Source organism: Rhinocladiella mackenziei, assembly GCF_000835555.1.
Source record: "Rhinocladiella mackenziei CBS 650.93 unplaced genomic scaffold supercont1.2, whole genome shotgun sequence".
NCBI lineage: Eukaryota > Fungi > Ascomycota > Eurotiomycetes > Chaetothyriales > Herpotrichiellaceae > Rhinocladiella > Rhinocladiella mackenziei.
Window position 1 is genome coordinate 4,567,913 of NW_013550603.1, and position 22,641 is coordinate 4,590,553.

Sequence of the window (22,641 nt, forward strand, 5' to 3'; positions counted from 1 at the left end):
GTGAAGTCTCCGCACAGAATACCTGCTAGGAGCCCTGGCCTTCGCGAGTGAGAGGCACAACGACCTTCTCTGTAATAGCTGACGATGGGGCTCCATGAGAGTTCTTTGTCTGGACCAGAAGGGTTCTCCGTGCCGAACCAATAATGAGGATGAAGGCAGTGTCTGCTTCTCAACAGAGTTCGCCAGCCGCTGCAGATAAACTCAATGTCCGATGCAGCAATACACCCCAGACCCCAACTCAAGGCAATGGATCGTCCGGGGCTCCACATTCCCCAGGATATTGTAGTTTGTATAACAAGGACTCTTGATCTCCTCTCTTCCGACGAGATAATCCCAGAACAGCAGCCAGAGAAGGAGGGTACACCATGGCGAGACTACCACAGTACAGGATTACCAACATCTACTTCATTACGGCAGACAGCATGGTGCTTTACAAATGATACGAGCCTGTACCGGTCAACCATCGGAAGCCAGGTGTGAGTTGTCGTAAAATAGACATCCAAGTACTGTCCGGCATCGTTTGGAAGAGAAGAATCTTGCTCACGACACCGAAGGCATGACCGGTGCGCCGAAGGACATTCTCCTGGCGAAGCTTGTCTCCGTTGCGTGCCATTACCCGGAACGGTGGCTTGAATGGTCAGTATACATCTAAAGTCTCGCTGCGAGGATTGACCTTGATTCTCAATGCCCTCTCGAAAATCTGGTCGCTCACCAACATTGCTCACGGCTAAGGACCTCCCATATCCAGCAACAGATTGCCAGAACGGTTCCATCCTTGAATAGTCCATGGCTGCCGCCTGCACTAGCCGGAATGTGCGACTGTTTCTCCAGTTTTCAAGGCGTTCCTTTCCCCTTTCCAGAAGCGCTGGGTTGCTTCCTGGATTCTGATGCTCACGTTGGAGGAACTCTACGACTACTTCTCCAAAGTCTCTGACGCGTTCTGATAAGAAAGCGAGAATGAGTTCCAATAAGACGGATCTCCTTTCCAGGGCGGAGCTCGAGCCCGGAGGGACTCCTCGCTTCTTGAGATTAGGGTCGTAGACACAGCTTTGCCCATGGCTCTGACATACGGCACAAGTAGGCCGTCGCCCGTCACATTTGGTTCGTCGAGCACGACGTGGCTCACATGCTTGTGAAACTCGAGCCCTTTTTGTGTTCGTTTCACTGTCGCCTAGGCCTATACTTTGACCATCATAATCCTGGGCGGTGCTCTCCCGGGACATAGTCGAGAACTACAACAACATCGAGCTGTAGTCACTGATCATTGCAGCCTACGTGCGAAGGTACAGGTCAGTTGCTAATACATACCACCATGAAGAGTATTCCTCAGTCTTCGGGTTGTGGTACTGGCTTGCGAAAGACAGGAGTGCAGTTGGAGATGAAGGATTACAGTGGAAGTTGCATGAGAGCAAAAGGGTGATTGGTGCGGCTTCTTGGCGAAGGACTCGTTCCAGATATGCCGCATAAGGTCGAGTACAAGCAGAGACGAGGCATAATGCATTCGAAATGTCTCCACTCATCAGGTCCTTAAGCTTGACTGGCATCCTCTCTTCACTCGAGTTCATTCAAATCTTCTTCAAGTCCGGAAAACCGTGTTGAATGATTCCAGATCATGGACAAGACCTCACAACCATGGAGAGTGATACTTATTCCTAGGTGGACAGAGAAATCTCATAAAAGGGGAGAAAAGGCTTCGATCGCAATCATTGTTGAAGGAAGGGCAATAACTATCCTGCTGCCAATTGACCGAAGAATGCCTTCCAGAGAGAATCGTCACTGTACACCAAGTTTCGCCATTGTGGCCGTCCACGACTTGGCTGCCCTGATGGCAAACATTTCTGGGGTGTTCTCTTCCGAGCCAAAAGCATTCCTGGAAAAGAGCTCCAGCGACATATGTCCCCGATATCCAAGCTTGTTCACCAATACATCAAGGATATCCATGATAGGTAAATACCCTCCGAGGTCAACCTCGAGCGGAAATAGACGTGCATTTCTGGACCATGTCATTCGAGGAGGCTGCTCGGGGTTGTACAGAGCGAAGCCTGGAAGAAGTGGCTCATTGAGCAGTTCAGCGTCCCCCGCCTGCACGTAAAAGACCTTTGAGATGTCGAGATTGTCGACGAGCTCTGCCAGAGACTGCTGAAAATCTGAGTCGGCATTCAAGCTCTTTCCTGTCTGACTTTGAGGGTCGCCCCAAACTCGTCCAGCCATGTGGAAAGTGTCCAGGCATAAGCCAAAGTTGGATCGGTTGACTTTCTGCACCACTGACCACGTCCCTCCCCATGTGTCGATGTATTTACCCCAAGCAACGCCCTCGTACGCAAAGGACACGACAGGATCCTGTTCAAGACCAACGTCCGCCATTTTCCGAAGGTCTTGTACAATCGTGTCTAAGTCGCCCGTCGTACCCGTCTGTAGCCAGTTTGTAGGGATCTGGATGATGGTCGTCCTTAAAATCTTCACAATCTGCATCCAAAGTCGAAGTTTATCGAGTTTCTTTTCATGTTTATCGCGATCGAGAAGGCCTTCGTAAAATCTAAAAGGCTGAAACACGATAATTGACAGGCCCAACCGATCGCACTCTTGTCGGACATGACGGGCGGCTTCTAATCGATTCGCATCGCTCAAGCCGCCTGGTAACGTGCCAGCATATGTATCTAGGTCATCGTCGACAATTTCTACCTCGAGGAACCCATGGCCGGCCGCTTGATCAAGTCGCTTGCTGATTTTGTGTAGACTGAGGTGGCCCAGCGAGTTTGAGGCGATTGCTGGCTGCAACATGCCCATTGTCCGACTTGTGCTTGAGATCGCGATCCTTGTGGTCAAATTGTGATGTCTCCCAACATATTTCACCAATGCGTCCTACGCAGTCGCCAATCTGGTTAGCATAGTACGGAGTGGTCTCAAGAGAGTCGCTTGGGAATCAGGATAAATGACTTTTCCGGGCGCTTCGCAGCGCCGGAACGTGATTTGCTTGACAGAGCGGGCCAGAACCACAGAGCCATGCCAATATTCCGCATTCAACGCTGAGCAAGGCTGTGGTGACCGTCGTGTTGCGCCGTAGTCATCTTCTTCTTGTCAGACTCTGGATCAAACCATATAAAAATTGGGTAGCATGGGAGTTTCGGACGCCAGACACCGCTTGTACATCGCAGGAGGCCCTGGAGGGTCATCCATCGCCCCACCGGCACACGAGTTCATCGCAAGGAGCTTGGGCAAAGATTGGACCATGGATTTCCTTCAGCTGAACAGTCCTACGGAAGTCATCGAGATATACCGCCGGCCAGATTTCAGAGGAGGCGTGGTAACCATGCCTCATAAACGCAGCATAATACCGATGATTGACGAGGTCGACAATTATGTTCGTGCGCTTTCAGCCTGCAATTTGATCTATCCGGATCTCAAAGGGCGCCTTTGTGGAACGAACACGGACTGGATCGGCATCAGCGAGTCGATTTTGGTTCATGAGCAAGAACATCTTCCCGGACGGATTGCCTTGGTGTATGGTGCCGGGGGCGCTGCCCGCGCCGCTATCTATGCTCTTTTGCAGATACTTAAATGTTCCCAAGTCTACGTGATCAATCGCGACTCAAAGGAGGTGGAAGATCAGGTTGCAGATGTCTCGAAATATAACCGCACAGCGTCTTTAAATGTGCTTCACATACAAACCGTCAATCGTGCCAGCACACTTTCCAGCCCGCATTTCATTGTCAGCACCGTGCCAGATCAGGATGCGATCACGGAAGCTGAGGCGGAGGCCAGAAAGATACTGGTCGAATTCCTCTCTAGAGAAAGCAAGGGGCTGCTGGTCGATATGTGCTATCACCCATTAAGGACAAGAAACGTTCAACTGGCCGAAGAGAATGGATGGAGGACAGTCAATGGCATTGAGGTGATAGGATATCAACTGAAAACGCAGTGGTCCTTTTTCGGAAGCCCAGAGATTCCAGATCGGGCTGCTGAATTTCTACAAGCACTGGCAAAGGATTATGATTCTCGAAATGTGCACGATCATTAGAAGATAATGACAGCGACTCTGGCGTTCGCAGTCTTGACTACCTGTTGGGGGAATGAATTGTACCTAGATGGAAATCCTCTGACGACAGAACCCGTCCAACAATCGATATAGCGAGCACCACATTGTCAGCATCCGGCTGAGATATGTTGATATATTATTTCAGAAGTCGACATCATCACCATCTAACCTGTGTTTTGCTTGCCAGTACAAGAGATCGTGTTTTTCCGCTGCGATCTTGCTTCCGTCTTCGACACCTCTTTCTCTATTGTGCCGAGCATATCTACTCGAACTTGAACAACCATAGTAGTTTCCTGACAGTATGCTAAATACCGATAGCCAGAAGGGAACGTCCGAAGTAACTTGTCGTCGATTGTCGGTATAGTTCGAGAATCAACTGGGATCAGCATATCCTTCTCATACCAATGTCGGACAAACTTGGCTCGCCATTCTTTATTGCCATTTCGAAGAGAAAGCAGCAATCACTTTCGGCATCTACCTCGGCGCCGTCGAGAGGAAATCGCTGCGTGACTTTGGCCCTCATTTAGTGACTGCTCGAGTCACATCTTTGTTTATATCAGTCGACAGTCTATAGCACCGATGCATGAAAATTGTGCCCGCATCCATGCCACGCTTTGATGCTGCAAATCACACCATTGCCGTGGCTACAGAGAAAAATGGCCGAGGTATGATGGCTGCAGGGATTGCTGATGGTCACCATTTGGCGATAATACTCTTTGCAAATGCGTGATAGTGGAGACTAAGGAATGAAGAGGCAGCATACACTCTACCTTGCCTAATTAGGTGGCGAACGGCAGAATCCTTTATCCGAGGCTGGGATGTTGAAATCTGCACAACGATGGGCATCTAAGATAGACTCTGGGACAAGATCGTTGCCCTCGAAACGAACATTTTTCACCTACCACTTGCAGAAGCAGCTGTCGGTCTGGGTCTCATAAGTTGCGATGTTGTGTCTTTGAGGTTTGACAGTCAGAAGTGCAACGTCGCTGATTATGTAGTTTGTTTTCCTAGCGTCGTGCTTGAATCACTACTTGCGAGATGTCATCCTTAACTGGCGTACCGGTTAGAGATCTGTTTGATCTCACCGGCAAGACAGCTATCGTTACTGGCGGTACAGGAGGGATCGGAATCTCCACGAGCACGGCACTCGCAGGAGCCGGTGCCGATATTGTCTCCATCCAGCTGCCTAATGATCCTCAGGGTGGTACATTGAAGAGCGCCATGGAGAAACCAGGTCGGAAGCTCTGGGTGTTTGAATGCAATTTGAAAAACCACGAATCCATTCGGCGAACATTTCAGCAGATCTGGGCTTCTGGTATAACGCCAGATATCCTGGTCAATGGCGCAGGCATAACGCACCACTCTAAGATTGTTGATACCACTGTTGAAACAATTGACAACGTCAGTCTAGGTCTGAGCCATCGTGAAAAGTCAGAAAGGAAGCTGATATTCAGAACAAGATCCTCGACATCAATATCAAGGCGGCATACACCCTCTTACAAGAATTTGGTAAAAAGCTTCTGGAGCTTCAGAGGCCAGGGAAAATCATTCATATCGCTTCCATGGCATCATACATTGCACAGGAGGACATTTCAGTCTACGCCAGCAGCAAGTCATTCGTGCGGAATATGACGAGAGCGTTGAGCAACGAATGGGCCTCGCGGGGCATCCAATGCAACTGCATCAGCCCAGGGTAATTGTAACTGCGATCGATGTATTTCGGCACATTGCTAACTGGTTCCGTCCTTAGATTCATTCAAACAGCAATGTCAAAACATTTGCATAATGACCCAGAATTTAACAAATATGTGGTGGAACGAACTTCCTCGAGGCGCTGGGGATATCCTGACGACATGAGAGGATTGATTGTCTTCCTTGCTAGTCGAGCGAGCGACTTCATCACCGGCGAGAGTATCGTCATTGACGGTGGTGTACTAGGGAGATAGCTTGAGAGCCAAAGATAGTTCCAATCCATGCTGTTCTTGCAGAAATAATCTGTACTCGTGGATCCCAGAAACTGCGAACACCTTGCGATAGCTACCCATGTAGGCAGCCGTCAACAGATAACCGGGGACATGTCTCCTTGAATGATCATCACGAAAGAACTGATTCAGCGGGGTGGTATCTCATTGTTTTCCCGGTGTCATGCTACGTTTGAGCAATCGCCTGCTCCTGATCCACTGAACACCGTATGAACTCTAGTCTTTGATCAGTCACTTGATGTCAAACTGGGGGTGCAAATTGAGATGTATTGAATGCTCTCTCCCTTTGACAACTGGTCCTGCCGGTTGACAGTATATATACGTGCTTGGTTGACCACTTTTCTACTCCTATTCTTCCCCTATTCCTGCATAGGGGTGATAACCCTTTTCCAAGTAAAGGGTTACTGCTCATTGTTCGACGCAAGGGAAGCTCCTGGCCTGTTCATCGTCGACAATACCGTTCAGCCTCATAGATATTGTCATCAGCGCTCGAGCTGGTTCCTGCTCCGATACCGGATAGTGGTGCTCTTGTGCTAACGTTCAGGATGGGGAAACATGATCCGGCGACCTGAGTGATTCCAATAAATCCCTTTTGACCCGTATACATGTCAAGGAAGGTTTGGCGGATATTCTCGTTGCGCTCAGCCGGGGCCTGGTGAAGTAACTGATATAGGAAAATTGATATGAGGCTTTTCTGATCCCGATAGAGGGCCGCAATTGTCGGTAGGGGCCCGTTGGAGAAGGCCAACTCCCCCTGCAAAGTTGTGAACGTCGTAAGAGCTTCCCCGGATTTGATGGCAGAGATTCTCCACATCGTCGTCTGAGTAAATGCAGGGGCATGTTATCTCGCATCTGTGGCCCTCGGCGACGTTGTTGCCGTTGGCCACTTGTCAATCAGCCACAACTTACAGACCGAGAACAAGAATGGAGACTGTCGACAGAAAGTTGGGTGGACGAGTTGAGATGATATTGAGAAAGGCTCTTGATCAGCAAATTGCGTGTTTATGGACTTGCATGTGGGTGCTGCCACGCGTGGGATCCAACCGGGAGAACTGTTTGGGTTTATATAGCCATCCTCGGCTGTCGGCCCATTCGAGCGAGTGTTTTTGCGTGTGTGTGATCATTTGGTCACTACGGCTAATTGGTCTTAGTATTGCAGCCCATACATCGCTGTTTTGATCGTGCCCTCCCATTGGGAGATACCTCGATACTTCTATGAATAGTCTATAAATTCTGTATTCTAGAGTTCTTATTGACTACTCCATTGGATACCCACGGGGGAAAGATTACTGCGTCATGGCGAGGTAATAGATTTGTGGATCCGGCCAAGGTCGATGTCGATGCAGTAACTTTACCCCATAGTAGTATTAAAATTTCATACAGTCTACTATCTAGGTAATGGTCGTGCTCTATGAATCCAAATCCAAGTCACACACGCGATGTTCATACACTCAATCCGAACAATCACATCATGTCATCAACGCCGTACGATGTTTTTCATTCAAAATCATCGTCCTCTCTTGATAATGGGCTGGGGCGATTCAACCGAACAGGACTCAGAGGCGTTACCGGCTCCAGAGGATTCACAAGTCCTCCCGCAGCTCCTGCACCCCCCAACAAACTTCTCCGGTCCACCCGGTGATCGCCTTTGTCCAGAGTTGTCATTTCTTCCACGGTCTCATCTTCAACATCGCCCTCGCCCGGGATTCCGCCTTCGAGTTCAAGCTGGCGAGTAGCCCCGGAATAACCTCTTTTTCGAGCTTCTCCCAACTTCATTCTAACCGCCAGTCGTAACTGCTCCAGGTATTCTGCCATTTCCTGATACTCCTTGGTCGCTTGAGCCTTTTGGGTCTCATTGTAGAGTTCTTGCGCTTCGTCCAGTCGTTCTCCCGCAATCTCTGCCCGTCCAAGTTTCATCCATTCGTCTGCAGTCATAATGTTCCAGAGTGCGGCTTTGCGCCTTCGCATGCCCCAGTTGGTGTGTCCAATACCGATACGGTCTGCAAAACAGGATGCGATCCGCTCGCTGACAAGGACATGGCCGGTACTACCAACCAAACCGAGCTCCAGGCTGCGGATCGCCCACTTGGCCGCTAACTCGCTCGCTGCTCGACCCCGAACTTTGAGGAGCTCCACTCCCAGAAGTATCGCGCGTAGTGCCAAGGCGGGATCCGAACAGCGAGTTAGATACGAATAACTAGCGACGTCAAGCATCAGATCAAAGTTCTCAATTTTGAATTTCGAGCTCCCACTGCTGGTCAAGGGGTTCAATAGTGTAGCGATACAGCACATCTCGTTCGCACCTGCGAGATATTTCCAGGCTTTGTCGTTCGCATAGTCTGTTCGGAGGAGCTCATAGGTCGAAGCGGCCAGCTTATAGTCGCGCAGCATGAAGGCGTAATCTGCGAGCTTACGCAGGAGACTTTCGGGAGCATCATATCGGTACATGCCCTGCAGACTGTCATAGTTGCCGCTTGCGCCTGAGCCGCCCAAACTAGTGATTGAGGATGAGCTTCGAGAGGGGCCGGCAATTCCTGTCCACCGCTTGGAGAGGGACATAAATCGACCAGAAATACCTCGCCTGCGGGAGGCAATTTGTTCATTCCAAAGCGCAATCCTTTGCTCCATATGATAGATAATGGACTGTGCCACGAGCTCGCGAACAAAAGCCCGTAAAGCCGCGGCATCGGAGGAGAAGATATACGGCGAGGGGGACGTGTTTAGGTCAATGAGATCAGCAGTGTCATACAGAAACGCGAGTTGCTCAGAAGGAGATAACCATTCGCAGGGAGGAAGTTCTTCAGTGTCGTCGTCCGATGGCGTGCATGATGCAGATCTCAATCGGAGAAGATGACAGTGAAGGCCGAAATGTCGTTTCATCTGGTCGAAGAGTGCCGATGATTTGCTGAAGTCATCTCTATCTTCGTCATGAACGAGAACATAATATCTGAGGTATTCTGGGTTGGCGTATGCCGGCAAAGCTTTCGATCCCTGAGCCGTTTGCTGATAGAGATTTCGGAGTGTGTCGATCGGCTGTTTGGTAGAAGAGCTGATGGCAATGACTGCTCCTACCGGATGACGAAATGATTCGTGTGGAGCCATGGATTGGGCGCATAAAACGCGAGTCAGAAACAGCCTGTAAAAAGGAGAGATCTCGCCTCGTCCGGGAAGATCATCCCCGTCATCGAATCCTTCGTCGATAAATTGTTCCATCAGCTCTTCTAGTTTCTCTAGTTGATTTGTATCCGACGGCGGTGATGTGCCCTCCTGAACCAGTTGGCCAAGATCCGCAAAATGGACAGCAAAGTCCTCCCAAGCTCGACTCGCACCGGTGCTGTCTCGGATCACCATTTTCCCCGAGACTTTATTGCCGAATGGACGAACTAGTCCGGTAAAGCCATTCTTGACTCCTTTGCGGGCGGCAAGTTCGTCCACCTCTTGCGCCGCGTAGATGGCGAGAGTGGGTGAAAATGCCCGAACAATCAGCGACCGTGTATCATTATAACTCTCTGAAGGATTGCCCAATGGGCTGTTCACTTGGGATCTCCCGAATCTCGGAAACGACAATGACAGTCTTCCGTTGGGAGAGCTGGAGCGAGATAGGACGCTGGAAAGAGTACTCGTCCGCGAACCTAAGGGAGGAGGGCTGGAGGTGCGGAGGGGGAGGCTGGTGGTAGAAGTCTCGGGTGATTCATCCCTTGCGGGTGATCTGGTCTTGTGAACTTCGAGGACAGGTATTGACGAGAGGTACTCGGGCTGCTGAGGCGGGTCTCCATCACTCGGCGATGTCATGGACAGCGTTGATTGTGGGGTGAAGATTTATAGGATGCTGTCCTGCGTCGCATGGAGTATGAGCGTTGAATGGGACAGGTGTGGGGGTCAATCAACATGTCAAGATGATTGAGTAGTCAGTGCTATTGACAGCATGCTCTGCAATTCCATTGGGGAGGGGTGCGTAATCGCAATCTTTGTCTAATGCAGTTCCATCTGAATTCCAGCGGAGCCGGAAATCACATTTAGCGCACATGAAGTTTTTGATTCACCGTTGATGAAGACATTTGAGTACGGCAGATCACGTGGGATACGCAGAATCTCGTATCTTGGATGGTCTAGCCTCGTTGCAGGCCTTCACGAATTCATAGCTAGACCAAGGTATATGAAAACGACTTATTTCTGGTCCATCAGTTCTTCGGTATCAATTCACCACGCTCTTTTCGACGTGGTATGCCCGCGCTTTTTTTGCCTCGATATACGCATCACAAAAGCGAAAGATGGATCTCCACTGTTTCATACCTATTCACATCAATGCTGGCGATTTCCTCTCCGAGTTCGTCCAAGAAGGCGTACTCCGCGCGCCTACATTTGCCGACAGCCAGGCAGCATTCCCTGACTTGCATTTTGAGCTGGAGATGCTCGTTATGGAGAATGAAAAGGCTCGAAAGGCTCACAAGGCCATGGGAACGTTGCTACAAGAATCAAATTCCCAGCCTCGGAGACCTAGCGTAACGCCTCTAGATTCAAGCGAAGAAGTCTTCTACTGTACGAAAACACCTTCTACCGATTCGAAGGCGGAAAGATCTCCCGAGTTTGGGGCATAGTGCATGAGGCGGGCATGGAGGAGAACACGGCGGTCAAGAGGGTGATGAAGACAAAAATGGACAAATGAAGCTGAGCTCGATTCGCACTGGACCGTAGTTGTTTCCCCCCGGCCCACCATCACGTTTCGAAGACGGGGGGCTTCTGCATGGATGCTTGTCAATTCGCAACGACTTGTCTCAGATCTCAATGTCTTTCTGTATGCTTATACGCTACAATTAATTTTGTTGCTCCACAGCTCGATCCACTGTGGCGGCGGTCTCGCTACGGTCACCCAATAGCAAGTTCCGGCCCCTGAATATTTGATGCCACCTGCCACCACGCACACCACCGCTTTTTTTAATCGTTACCGGCCTCTCTCCCGACCTCTCTCCCAACGGGAAAGGCAATTTCGCAGCAATGATAACGTTCAGAACGATGCCACGCGTCGAGAAATTTGGTCGATACTTCTATTGGCATGGACGCACCGCCCGAATATTTTCCTACATCAAATTCGTTCTCTGAATCCTTCGACCCCAACGTTCGTTGTCGCATCGCACACTTCAGGCGAGCCCACAGGATGCGACGCGACCTGAGTGTCGCTCTGATCTTTGGCGTAGGGGTCGCGCTCGCTGCTCCCCCAGTGCGTGACTCTGCGGAGCCGCACCTGCTCCGCGCCCGCAACATCGTCGACGACATCTCTGACTCCTACGACTTTGTCATCGTCGGCGGGGGTCTCGCTGGCCTTGTGCTCGGCGCGCGTCTTTCGGAAGATGCCAACCATACCGTACTGGTCCTCGAGGCCGGCGGCACGGGAGATGACTATCGAGAGCGGATAGACACTCCAGGATATGCGTACTATGAGTCCCTCTGGCCGACAGAGTGTAACTGGGCGTTCACCACCAGCCCTCAGACCGGTGCGGGTAATACCGAGATGGTCTGGCCTCGGGGCAAGGTCCTTGGAGGTTGGTGTTATTGTTTCATCCGTCATGGTTAAAGGAGAACACTGACGTCGCGCGTTCACAGGCAGTTCCGCCATCAATGGAATGTACTTGAACCGACCAGGCGAGATCGAGATCAATGCTTGGAAAGACATGCTTGGTGACATGGACGGCGCTGAGAACTGGTCGTGGGACTCCTTCTTCGCGGCCATGAAGAAGAGCGAGACTTTCAATCCCCCCACTGACGATATGGCTGAAGAGGCTGACATCACTTGGGATGCGGCCAGCCACGGTACCCAGGGGCCCATTCATTACTCGTATCCCGGCTAGTGCGTTCGCCACATCTCTGATTTTTGATCCCGCTGACACCATGCTTCAGCACGTTCCCTGATGTTGGTCAATGGTCGACGGCGGCGGAAAATTGTGGCGTTGCCGACTCCCGAGACACGTATGGCGGCGAGAACTGGGGGGCATATGTTGCGACCTCCGCCATCAACCCGGCCAACTGGACGCGATCGTACAGCAAATCGGGATATCTAGATCCTCTCCCGCCGCGGCCGAACTACGACGTCCTGGCCAACGCCCATGTCACTCGCATACTCTTCAACGCTTCTTCTCCGGCGGGCAATTTAACGGCAAACGCCGTCGAGTATGTACGCAACGGTGGTGAGGAGAAGTTGACCGTCAAGGTCAAGAAGGAGGTCATCCTCGCAGGTGGCACGGTCGGCAGCCCTACTGTTCTGCTCTACAGCGGAGTTGGTCCCAAGGACGTCCTGTCCGCCGCCGGAGTTGAGCTCGTGTCCGAACTTCCTGGTGTCGGACAGCATCTTCAAGATCATCTCGTGAGTGTCATTCGACTTCCTGATGTGGATTCTTCGGTACTTATCGTTAAACTAGAGCGTCTCCGTGCAGTGGAGCACGGATCAGGCGACGGCGGGCTCTATATACGCTGATGACGGCGCTGAGAAGGTGTGTTCTGTCCGGTCTGTAAAGTCTCCATTCCGTGCTGACTCCTGTAGAACGATCCAGTCTTCCTCTCGTATGTCAACTCTGCCGTAGCATACGCGAACGCCACCGTTCTCTTCGGTGCCGGAGCTGGCGACCTCCAGAGCCAGATCATGGACCAGATCAATAATTTCGTCCCCACTACGGGCGACACGGATGTCATAGCTGGCTACAAGGCAATCTACAGCACAACCGCGAACGACATCGTTGCCAGTCCCATTGGCTTGGTCGAACTCTTAATAGGTAACGACATTGATGGCGCCATTCGCATCGGAGCCGCTCTCCAGCATCCGTTCAGCCACGGTCAGATCTACATCACCTCGTCGAACCCCTTGGACTACCCGGTTATCAACCCCAATTACCTGACACACCCCGCTGGTACGTTGCGTGTTCGCTGCCAACAGATTGCCTATGAAGGCTGACATACCCATAGATATCCAGATTTTGCGCGAGGGGATCAAATTGGCGCGTCGCATAGGTGAGGCGGACCCGTTGAAAAGCAGCATGTCGGAAGAGACGCTGCCTGGTTCCGACGTCCAGTCTGACGAGGACTGGGAGGACTACATTCGCGGCAACAGTTTCACCGAGTTTCATCCATCGTCGACATGTGCCATGCTCCCTCTTGAACAAGGTGGCGTGGTCGACGCCAACCTCCGCGTATACGGTCTAGCCAATGTCCGTGTCGCCGACGCCAGCGTACCGCCTATCTCTTTCTCCGCGCATCTGATGGGCCCAACATATGGGTTGGCTGAACAGGCGAGCACCCTGATCCGCGCTTTTCATAATGCCCCAATTGTGAAAACCTCTCACTCCAACTCGAAGAACAACACAAGCTCGAACAGCGGCTCGAAGACGAGCTCAAGTAGTACTTTGACCAGTGCTTCAAGTACTGGTTCAAGTCCTACATCGAGTAGCGACTCGAATGATGCCAACGGCACCTCGTTGCTGCATCCCGAGACACTCTTGTTCGCGATCATGGTGTACATCTCTTCTACATTACTGCTTTGAATATACGACACTCTCGGTCCGGCGTCGGGGGGTTGGCGTTTTATCTGTGGACCTTGGTAAATATATGCACAAAACGCGGACAGGACAGCATAGCGAACAAAATAGCTCGAGCAGGCCTGCAATGTCGCAGGAGCTTCTCAGCTGTAATGGTAGATAGTAATTCAACGATCAAAAGTACATACCAGTATAACGGCATCTTTGTTTGAAGGAGCAGATTTGAGTTGTAATGTCGTTGCCGGGAAATCTGCCTCTGGTTTAGGCAGCCTGCCCGTTCTTGGCCGCCCGCCGCTTTTGATGTCGCTATAAGAACCGCTCTCCCATCGTCGACGTCGACCTCCCCATCATCCTCACATGATGGTATTTCCGTTGCCCCGAACAAGCCCTGGGAAAGTGATGACACTTCCCTTGTCCTGTATGCTGTACAACAGCGCAGCACATAGCCCGACCCACCATTAGCCGTTGCCAGTCCCATAATGTGTCCCCCCGATCCTGCTATCACCCTTGCCATCTCTCTACTTGAGGCCCGCCCAGAAGAAATCTGCCCAGGCCGCAAGATCTGCGACATTAAAGACGACGTCGCCTTCTGGCGGTACAGCGGCTCGGAGGAAGATTTTGTCAAATTCGAGAATCAGTGGCGCTCCAGCAACGTCATAGGCTGAGACAGTGCCTGGCTGAGCGGTGACAATTGGCTGACCGATGATATTTGACTGAGCAGTAGGACCTAGTTGTGGAGTGGGATTTTGGGTGATAGTAAGCTCTTGGGCTTTTGTCGGAATTGAAGCGTTGGGATTTGGGTGGCCTGTTGTAGCTGGTCTGTATGCAGGAGGCGGAGAAGCACACCACTTTTCGACCGTTATCGTCTTCTGTGCTAGTTTTATTGAGATGATGATGGCAATCTTGACATCTCCAGAGTTGACAATCCACCATGCTGCGTCATGTCTCAGACGAGTAACGTTTTCAGAGAGTCCAGACTCAAAAACAATTGTTGGCCAGTCAGATTCCTTTCCTCGGGTCGGGAGGGGGCAGAATCCCATGTCACCCTCTTTAGAGGAATTAGGGAGTTTGTACGTTGTCCCGCCAATAGGATATAAGCACTCTCGTGGGAGGCCCATTGTGATGATAAGTTCGTCACGAAGTCTCATGGCTAGTGTGAGGTGCCCAACTTCATGTACCTTTGAGGGCATCAGCTTGATAACTAACAGATTGTTATCCGCGTAATGGCTCATCCGAGTATGCTTCCCTATGCTGGCGTGCTGATGGTCAATCTTTTCAAGTTGGCCTTTTGTGACACCCCTGAAAACAAGGTACTGCTGATTCGTGTGATCGTCCATCAACGCAGCAGACTGCGATTTGACACGTTCCTTTAGATCTCGGATCCCTTTGTACGAATAGATACGAGCGTCTTCTACTCCCTCTAAGGGCGATATCTTCGGTGGTGAACTCTCCACTGCCGTAGTCTCTTTTGATGTAGTTGAGCTTGAGGATGACCTTGACATGGGTGCATATGTAGGTGCCCCATCGCTGGGTCCGCAAATTGTATTCATGTTGAGGTTCGAAGGCCGGAAGGCGCAATGTTGAAGGAGTAGGTAGAAAAATTAGACAGGGAAAGTTGTTGATGAATCAGGCGTGTACTGAGGCGAGAGGTGGGTGCACTGAGGTAGGAGAGATTATGAATGATGAACTGTATGGGAGAGAGGATTGATTGATTGATCTATCTCAAAGCACACTGCTGAATGTTAACATAAGTAGGTGGAAAGTGTTGAGGGCGCAAGTTGCCTGGGGTGTCACTACAGTTTGATAATGCCAAGCCAGCATTGCCTATTCTGGCCAACAATGAACGCTTAAGTAGCCCTTCAGTAGAGAATGCAATAGGTAAAAGCGAATATAAAAGTGACTCTCTCGAGGCTGTGAGACTTGGCGTGCCAGCCAAGTGCTCACGTGAGAATGAAGACGCTGCTTTAGCGGAGCCCTAGGGATCAATTTTGTTCACGTGACTTGACCGTCTCTGGTTCGCTCGAAGTGACCCGACAACACTGAAACTCTTAACATCGCTGCTATGTAGCATTTAAAATTGGATCAACCAAAAAGGTTCGAGTTTTTCTACGTCGTTGTAAGGTAAAAGAGTAGTGGGAAAAAGTTGCGTTTCGTACGCTAAATGGTACGACGTACCATTTTCAAAAGGGCGGACCACTACTCCAGAATGGCGCTTATTTTACCACCATTTCGCAAGCGTATATGAACGATTTGAAAGTTGAAAAGACGTTTGCCTACTAGCTGAGCATTTCTGCACACGATCATGCAAAAATACGAGTCTTTTATGCAGTGTTTGTGGCGTTCTGGGAGGGTGTTGCAACTGGTGTGCATAATCTCGCCATCACCTGATCGCGCGATCCCTGGCACGCGAAGCGTGTCGTGTCCCTACCTTTCCTCAACTCGAGGACGCCCCTTCCCTCCTGTCATGCCCGACGAAGATGCGATATACTGCTCGGCCTGTCTTCAAAGGCGCCCACTCTCCTTCTTTCTCAAAGATGCCGCCGCCGCCCCGCCCCGAGAGCAAAGTCTTTTCGACCTGTATGTCCGGCCGTGACAAACTCAGAAAGAGGAGGGCTCGACAGCCGTCACATCCTATCCCGGCCAAGAGACGGCTCACAGAAACTCCTACACGTCCAGGACCATCGACATCGATCCTGCCTCCTCTTCTCGAATCTCATCTACCTTCGATCCTCCCTCCCCTCGGTCCAACGCGTCTCGAACGACCTTGACCCGAACCACCAGCCTCGGGCTTTCTCCCACCCGAACAATGGGCGTCGGTCCAGAGTTTTCACACGGCCGTGTAAGGGACGATGGTTCTCGATGGATTTAAAGGAGGGGGTCTGCCACGCCTGTTTCTTACGGGACAAGGCCAACCAGACTCCCTTCCTCATGTCCGCCGAGAACGAGATGGATCCGGGAGAGCTGCCGGCCCATCTGCCCGCGCTGACTCAAGTCGAGGAGATGATTGTCGCCCGGTCGCACGTGCAAATGATGGTCTATCGCTACCGTGGCCACCAGTACCACTACTCGGGACACTGTGTCAGTTTCATACAAAACACGATGAAGACGGTCGATGTAATCTGCATGCGGAACTTGATGTGCTGGTGCTACGGCCCTCAGATCGCGTCGTCGGACATGATCTCCAGTATCGACGCCAGTTCCGGTCGGATTTTCGGGCTCGGAAGGGACATGTCATGACCTGGCTGCGGTTTCTCCAGGCGCACCACCCGGATTACCGGTATATCACTATTTCCCCGGACCGGATCGACGCCCCTACCGATCGATGGCGATATATCCTCATCGTTTCTGGCTCTGATCGATGAGGCGAGTGGGGAGGAACCCCCCGCGCCCGAACAACCGGTTCCCACCGAGCTGCCCCCGCCGAATTCTCAATCGATGGTCCCCAATCTCAATGTCGCCGCGACCGAGGCGGATCTCGTCGTACGAGAGATTGCCAGCCGGAATTCCCCCCTCCCAGCCTTCCCGCACCCTCGATTCGACAGACCCCCATCGACGAAGCGTCGGGCCAAGATCGGATCTTTGCCATGGCCTTCCCGACATTGTATCCGACGGGTCAGGCTGAATTCAACACCCCCGGATGCGGAAGGTGGATTTAAACGATTACACGCGGCATCTGACGTGCCTTCACGACGAGAGGTTCGGCCGGCACCCGCGCTAGCGGTTTTTCGTCTTCAACCCCTAATGCGTCGGAAGGCCAACGGGGTGGCCCGCTTCTACGTGTCGAAGGCGTCCGGTCTCAAGGATCTCAGCCGGGAAGAGCTGACGGAAGCCCCGCCGGCCGACGATGCCCTCCTCCCTCAGATTGTGCGCCAAGGTTCCGATCTGACGGGGACACGCCCGTTTTGGGGGAATAAGAGCAACCACTTACAGGCCCAGGCCCGCTTTCCCTCGCCCGGCACGTCGCCTGTTTTCGTGACTTTGAGCGCGGCGGACATGCAGTGGCAGGACCCAAAGAGAGCATTGCCTAGGCCTTTCGTATGTAGCCGTGTCATGCGTGAAGACATTAGATGGGCTGTTATTTGAGGCGCCGTTTGATTTTGAGCGCTTTGCAAGTGTACATACAGTTAGATCTCAAGAACGGGACTTAAACTTTTAGAACAAAACAGTTATTATGACTTGGGGTCGAAATCGCTAGCTATATAGATGGGCTCTATTCTCATCGCCGATATCGTTGTCGGCTTTCCTAATTAAAGTATACCGTCGTCTACTCATGGTCCATGGACTGGATCCGATGGGGAATATCGTACGGGCGCAGAACATAGTGGTCAACGTCGTCCACACGTGATCCATAGACTGGATCCGATCAAGGCATTCTACCCACTCCTGGGTGGCCCATGGATTGGATCCGATGGGGCCAGCCAATCAGAGCAAAGGATTTGGTAGTTGTCGGATTATAGATTTTCCGGACCACCGGAGGGTTGGCCAATTACATGAATCGTTATGGGGCCGCACGCGTGCGCCGCCAAGAATTGCCAAGACCAGTGTGGTCGGCTCAATCACGTGATGAAAAAGGCTTGGCAATCTCGAGCGCAGCGAGGCCTGGTTCCAATATAGGTTAACTCCTCCAAGCATTGTCTCTCTCAATCAACGCCAGCTCCGAAGGGCTCTGTAGAAGGACAATCCATCAATCCTCCTACCCTTCAGTTCAAAGCCTGAGGCGCAAAGTGATGACGCACAAGTCCGCATCTCAAAGTCTTCTTGGACTTGCGAGAAGTTTCAAACGTGTGAATGTTATCGACCCATTGACAGTACGCTTTCCTCAAAACACCTAACTTTCGGGGTCTTTTCATTGACCTGTGACAGCAATGCTTCGCACCGCGATTATCTCGTCAATTTGCCGCTCACACCCAACTCTCAATGCCTGAAATCGCCCAAGACCCAGGATCCGCTTCATCAACGCCTCAACATGCACCTACCTTCTACACCCTCGACTCCCCGGTTCTGACCACACTGTATGCCTGGCCTCAGCTGGAACCTTCACGATATGCATTGTTTAAATCTTGGTGCCTTGACGCCCCCATGCGACGGGACATCCTTCACCGCGCAGTCATCTACGAAGCGGACGCAACGAGACAAGGTACTGCCAGCACCAAATGGCGGTTCGAAGTCCATGGCAGCAACCGCAAGTTATACCAACAGAAAGGCACCGGCAGGGCTCGTGTACGCGATAAGAAGTCACCTATTAGAAGAGGGGGAGGTGTCGCCTTTGGACCAAAACCCAGAGACTTCTCTACCGAGCTGCAGAGGAAGGTCTATGCTCAAGCGTTCAAGATCGCCTTGAGCTACCGGTACAGAAAAGGGGAATTAATCATTCTCGACAACAAGATTCGATTACCGGAAAACACGGGCGCAAGATTCCTGAACAATGTGTTCGAAGCGAATCGTTGGGGTAAAGGGAATGGCAGAAGTCTGCTTGTCACCAGCACTTTGGAAGCAGGGGATCCAGAGATCTTCAAGGAAATGCGCGAAATTGGCGAACACGGATCTCTCAAAGACATTAAAGATGTTGATGTGAAAGATCTCCTCGAGACGGGACGGGTGGTCATTGAACAATCGGCGCTCCTGAATTTGTTGACAAAACATCTCGATGAGCCGGGTCCGGTTATGAAGTACTTATAGATGTACCAATACTAGTTCTGATTCTACATTGTACATTCAACCATCTTCATCAGAGTATTTGAGCTGGCAGGCCAACTGTGCACTCATTAAAAAAAAAAAAAAAAAATTTCAATTTGCAGGATGACGCGGATGCTTCCCCGTAGAAGGCTGAGCAAACTTCGGCCGAAATTCTCAAAATCTCGGTGCGAATTTTTGTCTGCCCCTTCGATCAAGTTCGTGGACATTACAGTGTATTCGTGCAGATCAAAGCCCAGTTCCGAAACATTAAGAACCTTCCCACCGTCAAAGGTGCCGTCTGACTTCTTTTGGCTTCTCTGCCGTCATGGCGATCCAAAAGAAGCACGGCAAGGGAAGACTTGGTACGAACTCCCCTGCCACCATTTCATCCCACACATTTATTCACCTGCGACAGATAAATGGTATAGGCTCGCCAAAGAGAAGGGATATCGAGCTCGAGCAGCTTTCAAGTTAATCCAATTAAACAAGAAATATGGCTTCCTGGAAAAGAGCAGAGTGCTCCTGGATCTCTGCGCCGCGCCCGGCTCGTGGTGCCAAGTTGCAGCTGAGAGCATGCCCGCATCAAGTCTAATCATCGGTGTCGATTTAGCTCCCATAAAACCCATTCCTCGAGTCATTTCCTTCCAGAGCGATATCACCACCGATAAGTGTCGAGCGACCATTCGGCAACATATCAAACATTTGAAGGCCGATACTGTTTTACACGACGGCGCCCCCAATGTGGGGGTCGCATGGGTGCAGGACGCATTCTCACAGGCCGAACTGGTTTTGCAGTCAATGAAATTGGCGACGGAATTCTTGAAAGAAGGAGGGACATTTGTTACAAAAGTATTTAGATCCAAAGACTACAATGCGCTGCTCTGGGTATTCAAGCAGTTATTTGTATCAGTGGAGGCCACCAAACCTCCCTCTTCGAGAAATGTCTCTGCTGAGATTTTTGTCGTCTGCAGAGGATTCAAGGCCCCCAAAAGACTGGACCCGAAATTTCTGGACCCGAAGCATGTTTTTGCCGAGTTGCAGGAGCCGACGCCGAATAACGAAGCGAAGGTTTTCAATCCGGAAAAGAAGAAAAGAAAGAGAGAAGGTTATGAAGAAGGAGACTGGACTCAGCACAAAGAAGTGTCGGTCAGCGAGTTCATCCATACGACCGACCCGATCGCCATTCTGGGTTCAGTCAATAAACTGAGCTTTGAACAATCTTCCAATGGTGATCTTGCACTGGCAACCCTGGATCGGCTACCGGAGACGACGCAAGAAATTCGAGATTGCTGCGCTGATCTGAAAGTTCTGGGAAGGAAAGAATTCAGAACGTTACTCCGTTGGCGATTAAAAGTACGAGATAAATTTGGTATGTCCAGTAAAGTAAAAAAGCAGCAAGAGGCAGAAAATGCAAAGGAAGCCGACGAAGTGGCGGAAGTTGAACCAATGGATGACGAGCTCAGAATCCAGGAAGAATTACAGCGGCTCAAGGACCAGCACACAAAGGAGAAGAGGAAAGAGCGACGAAAGGAAAACGAGAGGAAACGGAAAGAGATAGTAAGGATGCAGATGCACATGACGGCTCCTTATGATATTGGACTGGAACAGCAAGGACCCGCCGGCGAAGGTTCCATGTTCCATATCGCGTCGGCCAATACAGCACAAGATCCTGCCGAGATTGCTAAAGGTCGAATGGAAGATGTCGAAGATGTCGAATCCGAAGAATCCCAAGACGAACCAGAAGAAGAAGATTCAGACGACGATGGAGACAGACTCGAGCGGCAACTCGATTCCATGTATGAGCTGTACCGACAGAGACGAGAAGAAGCAGACGCTAAAACACGAGCGAAAAGAGCGAGGAAAGAAAAAGAAACAGACGAATGGGGCGGTTTGTCAGACGATAATGACAAAGCTGGCGACGTTACCTCGGATGCGGAGACAGATTTCGAAGACGATGACCGCATGCAACAGATTCCCCAAAGCGAAGGACTGTCCACGAAGGCAGCCATGTTCTTCGATCAAGATATATTCCAAGATCTTGGTATTGAAGACGACAATGACGAGAAAGACAGTGCCATAGAGCTGGACGACGAATCATCCGACCAAACGAAACCGGTATCCGCGAAATCGCAAGCGAACCAGAAACAAACCAAACCCTGCAAATCGGCACGGAAGAAATCACAAAAGGCTCCTGTCCCAGAAGACTCAGACTCGGGCTCGGAACCAGATACCTCGCCCACATCAAGTACCCAGCCCTCACGTCCTGAAGACCCTTTTCTCCCCAATGGTCAACTCGACATCGACATCATCACCGCCGAAGCCATGACCCTCGCCCAATCCCTCGCGACCAAACGCACCAAACCTGCCGACCTCGTCGACGACGGCTTCAACAAATACTCGTTCCGCGACACCGACGGCCTCCCCGACTGGTTCCTCGACGACGAAAACCAACACTCGAAACCACACCGACCCATCACCGCCTCCGCCGCGGCGGCAATCAAAGAGAAGCTCCGGGCTCTCAACGCCCGACCTATCAAGAAAGTCCGCGAGGCCAAGGGCCGCAAGAAACTCAAAGCGGCGCAACGTCTGGAGAAACTTCGGAAAAAATCTGCGCTCTTGGTCGAAGATGAAGGCATCAGTGAAAAGGATAAAGCGGCGAGTATTTCGAAGTTGATGGCACGGGCGGCGAAGAAGGGTCGCCCCAAAGAGAAAATCAAGCTTGTTGTGGCGAGGGGTGGACATAAGGGCATTGCTGGGCGGCCAAGGGGCGTGAAAGGGAAGTATAAGATTGTGGATGCGAGGTTGAAGAAGGATGTTAGGGCGGAGAAGAGGTTGAGGAAGAAACTCAAAAAATAGACTGAAAAACGGGAGCCGCACGCTTTTGAAAAGACAAAAGAATCGGGCGTCGTTCTGGAATGTTTACGAGTATGTACAGAGATGTGTTGACAGGGACTATCATCCTGATATGAACATCTCTGCTTCCCTTGATTGGCTCTGTCATAAGCTCTTCTACTGTCAAGCTCTTCCCATTCTGAAGCATTTAGCTTGTGTGCAAGTCTACTACGAATGCTGATTTCTCCCCTCGGTTCATGACCGACTGGTCCTGGGTTCCTGTCGCGTTGACCTCACTTCCCCCTCAACCTCCACTACCCCTTTTCTTCGAAATCGGTATGGCAGCTAGACCGGGAACTATTCTGTCTGTTATATTTGGTGTCGGCTTAAGGACAAGCCCTCCAACCCGGGATCTGCCTCGAATAGTCCTCGAACAGGACCAGCGGGTCTCTGTTCCGGTGTGACAGCCATTCTCGTGCTGTTGTATAGTTGATGGGTCAATTCCTTCCCTTTGCTGGCCTGGTTTTCGCCAATGATGACTTGGGCTCGAATGTGAAGGTAATTTCTTGTTGAATTGCTCTTTTTTAAAATC

General features: G+C 51.2%; 9 protein-coding genes across 9 annotated transcripts; 7 read left to right on the forward strand and 2 right to left on the reverse strand.

Annotated features, from left to right (window-relative positions):
- Nucleotides 1-1,773: 1,773 nt before the first annotated feature.
- Nucleotides 1,774-2,787, reverse strand: Z518_03409 (uncharacterized protein; the record flags this gene model as incomplete). The annotated part of the gene is made up of 1 exon (XM_013420434.1): nt 1,774-2,787. The coding sequence occupies one exon, from the start codon at nt 2,785-2,787 to the stop codon at nt 1,774-1,776; it is 1,014 nt and encodes a 337-aa protein (XP_013275888.1).
- Nucleotides 2,788-3,115: 328 nt separating this feature from the next.
- Z518_03410 (uncharacterized protein) lies at nt 3,116-4,018 on the forward strand (the record flags this gene model as incomplete). The annotated part of the gene is made up of 1 exon (XM_013420435.1): nt 3,116-4,018. One exon carries the CDS (start codon nt 3,116-3,118, stop codon nt 4,016-4,018), a length of 903 nt encoding a protein of 300 aa, XP_013275889.1.
- A 1,056-nt stretch (nt 4,019-5,074) lies between these two features.
- Nucleotides 5,075-5,982, forward strand: Z518_03411 (uncharacterized protein; the record flags this gene model as incomplete). Its single annotated transcript, XM_013420436.1, has 3 exons — nt 5,075-5,437; nt 5,497-5,729; nt 5,787-5,982. 3 exons carry the CDS (start codon nt 5,075-5,077, stop codon nt 5,980-5,982), a joined length of 792 nt encoding a protein of 263 aa, XP_013275890.1.
- Nucleotides 5,983-7,515: 1,533 nt separating this feature from the next.
- Z518_03412 (uncharacterized protein) lies at nt 7,516-9,810 on the reverse strand (the record flags this gene model as incomplete). Its single annotated transcript, XM_013420437.1, has 1 exon — nt 7,516-9,810. One exon carries the CDS (start codon nt 9,808-9,810, stop codon nt 7,516-7,518), a length of 2,295 nt encoding a protein of 764 aa, XP_013275891.1.
- Nucleotides 9,811-10,289: 479 nt separating this feature from the next.
- Nucleotides 10,290-10,616, forward strand: Z518_03413 (uncharacterized protein; the record flags this gene model as incomplete). The annotated part of the gene is made up of 1 exon (XM_013420438.1): nt 10,290-10,616. One exon carries the CDS (start codon nt 10,290-10,292, stop codon nt 10,614-10,616), a length of 327 nt encoding a protein of 108 aa, XP_013275892.1.
- Nucleotides 10,617-11,173: 557 nt separating this feature from the next.
- On the forward strand, nt 11,174-13,547 carry Z518_03414 (uncharacterized protein; the record flags this gene model as incomplete). Its single annotated transcript, XM_013420439.1, has 6 exons — nt 11,174-11,562; nt 11,624-11,863; nt 11,914-12,376; nt 12,432-12,503; nt 12,554-12,917; nt 12,973-13,547. The coding sequence occupies 6 exons, from the start codon at nt 11,174-11,176 to the stop codon at nt 13,545-13,547; spliced, it is 2,103 nt and encodes a 700-aa protein (XP_013275893.1).
- Nucleotides 13,548-16,469: 2,922 nt separating this feature from the next.
- Z518_03415 (uncharacterized protein) lies at nt 16,470-17,624 on the forward strand (the record flags this gene model as incomplete). Its single annotated transcript, XM_013420440.1, has 2 exons — nt 16,470-16,771; nt 16,799-17,624. The coding sequence occupies 2 exons, from the start codon at nt 16,470-16,472 to the stop codon at nt 17,622-17,624; spliced, it is 1,128 nt and encodes a 375-aa protein (XP_013275894.1).
- An 834-nt stretch (nt 17,625-18,458) lies between these two features.
- Nucleotides 18,459-19,220, forward strand: Z518_03416 (50S ribosomal protein L4; the record flags this gene model as incomplete). The annotated part of the gene is made up of 1 exon (XM_013420441.1): nt 18,459-19,220. The coding sequence occupies one exon, from the start codon at nt 18,459-18,461 to the stop codon at nt 19,218-19,220; it is 762 nt and encodes a 253-aa protein (XP_013275895.1).
- A 322-nt stretch (nt 19,221-19,542) lies between these two features.
- Nucleotides 19,543-22,073, forward strand: Z518_03417 (AdoMet-dependent rRNA methyltransferase spb1; the record flags this gene model as incomplete). Its single annotated transcript, XM_013420442.1, has 2 exons — nt 19,543-19,579; nt 19,633-22,073. The coding sequence occupies 2 exons, from the start codon at nt 19,543-19,545 to the stop codon at nt 22,071-22,073; spliced, it is 2,478 nt and encodes an 825-aa protein (XP_013275896.1).
- Between the last annotated feature and the right edge of the window lie 568 nt (nt 22,074-22,641).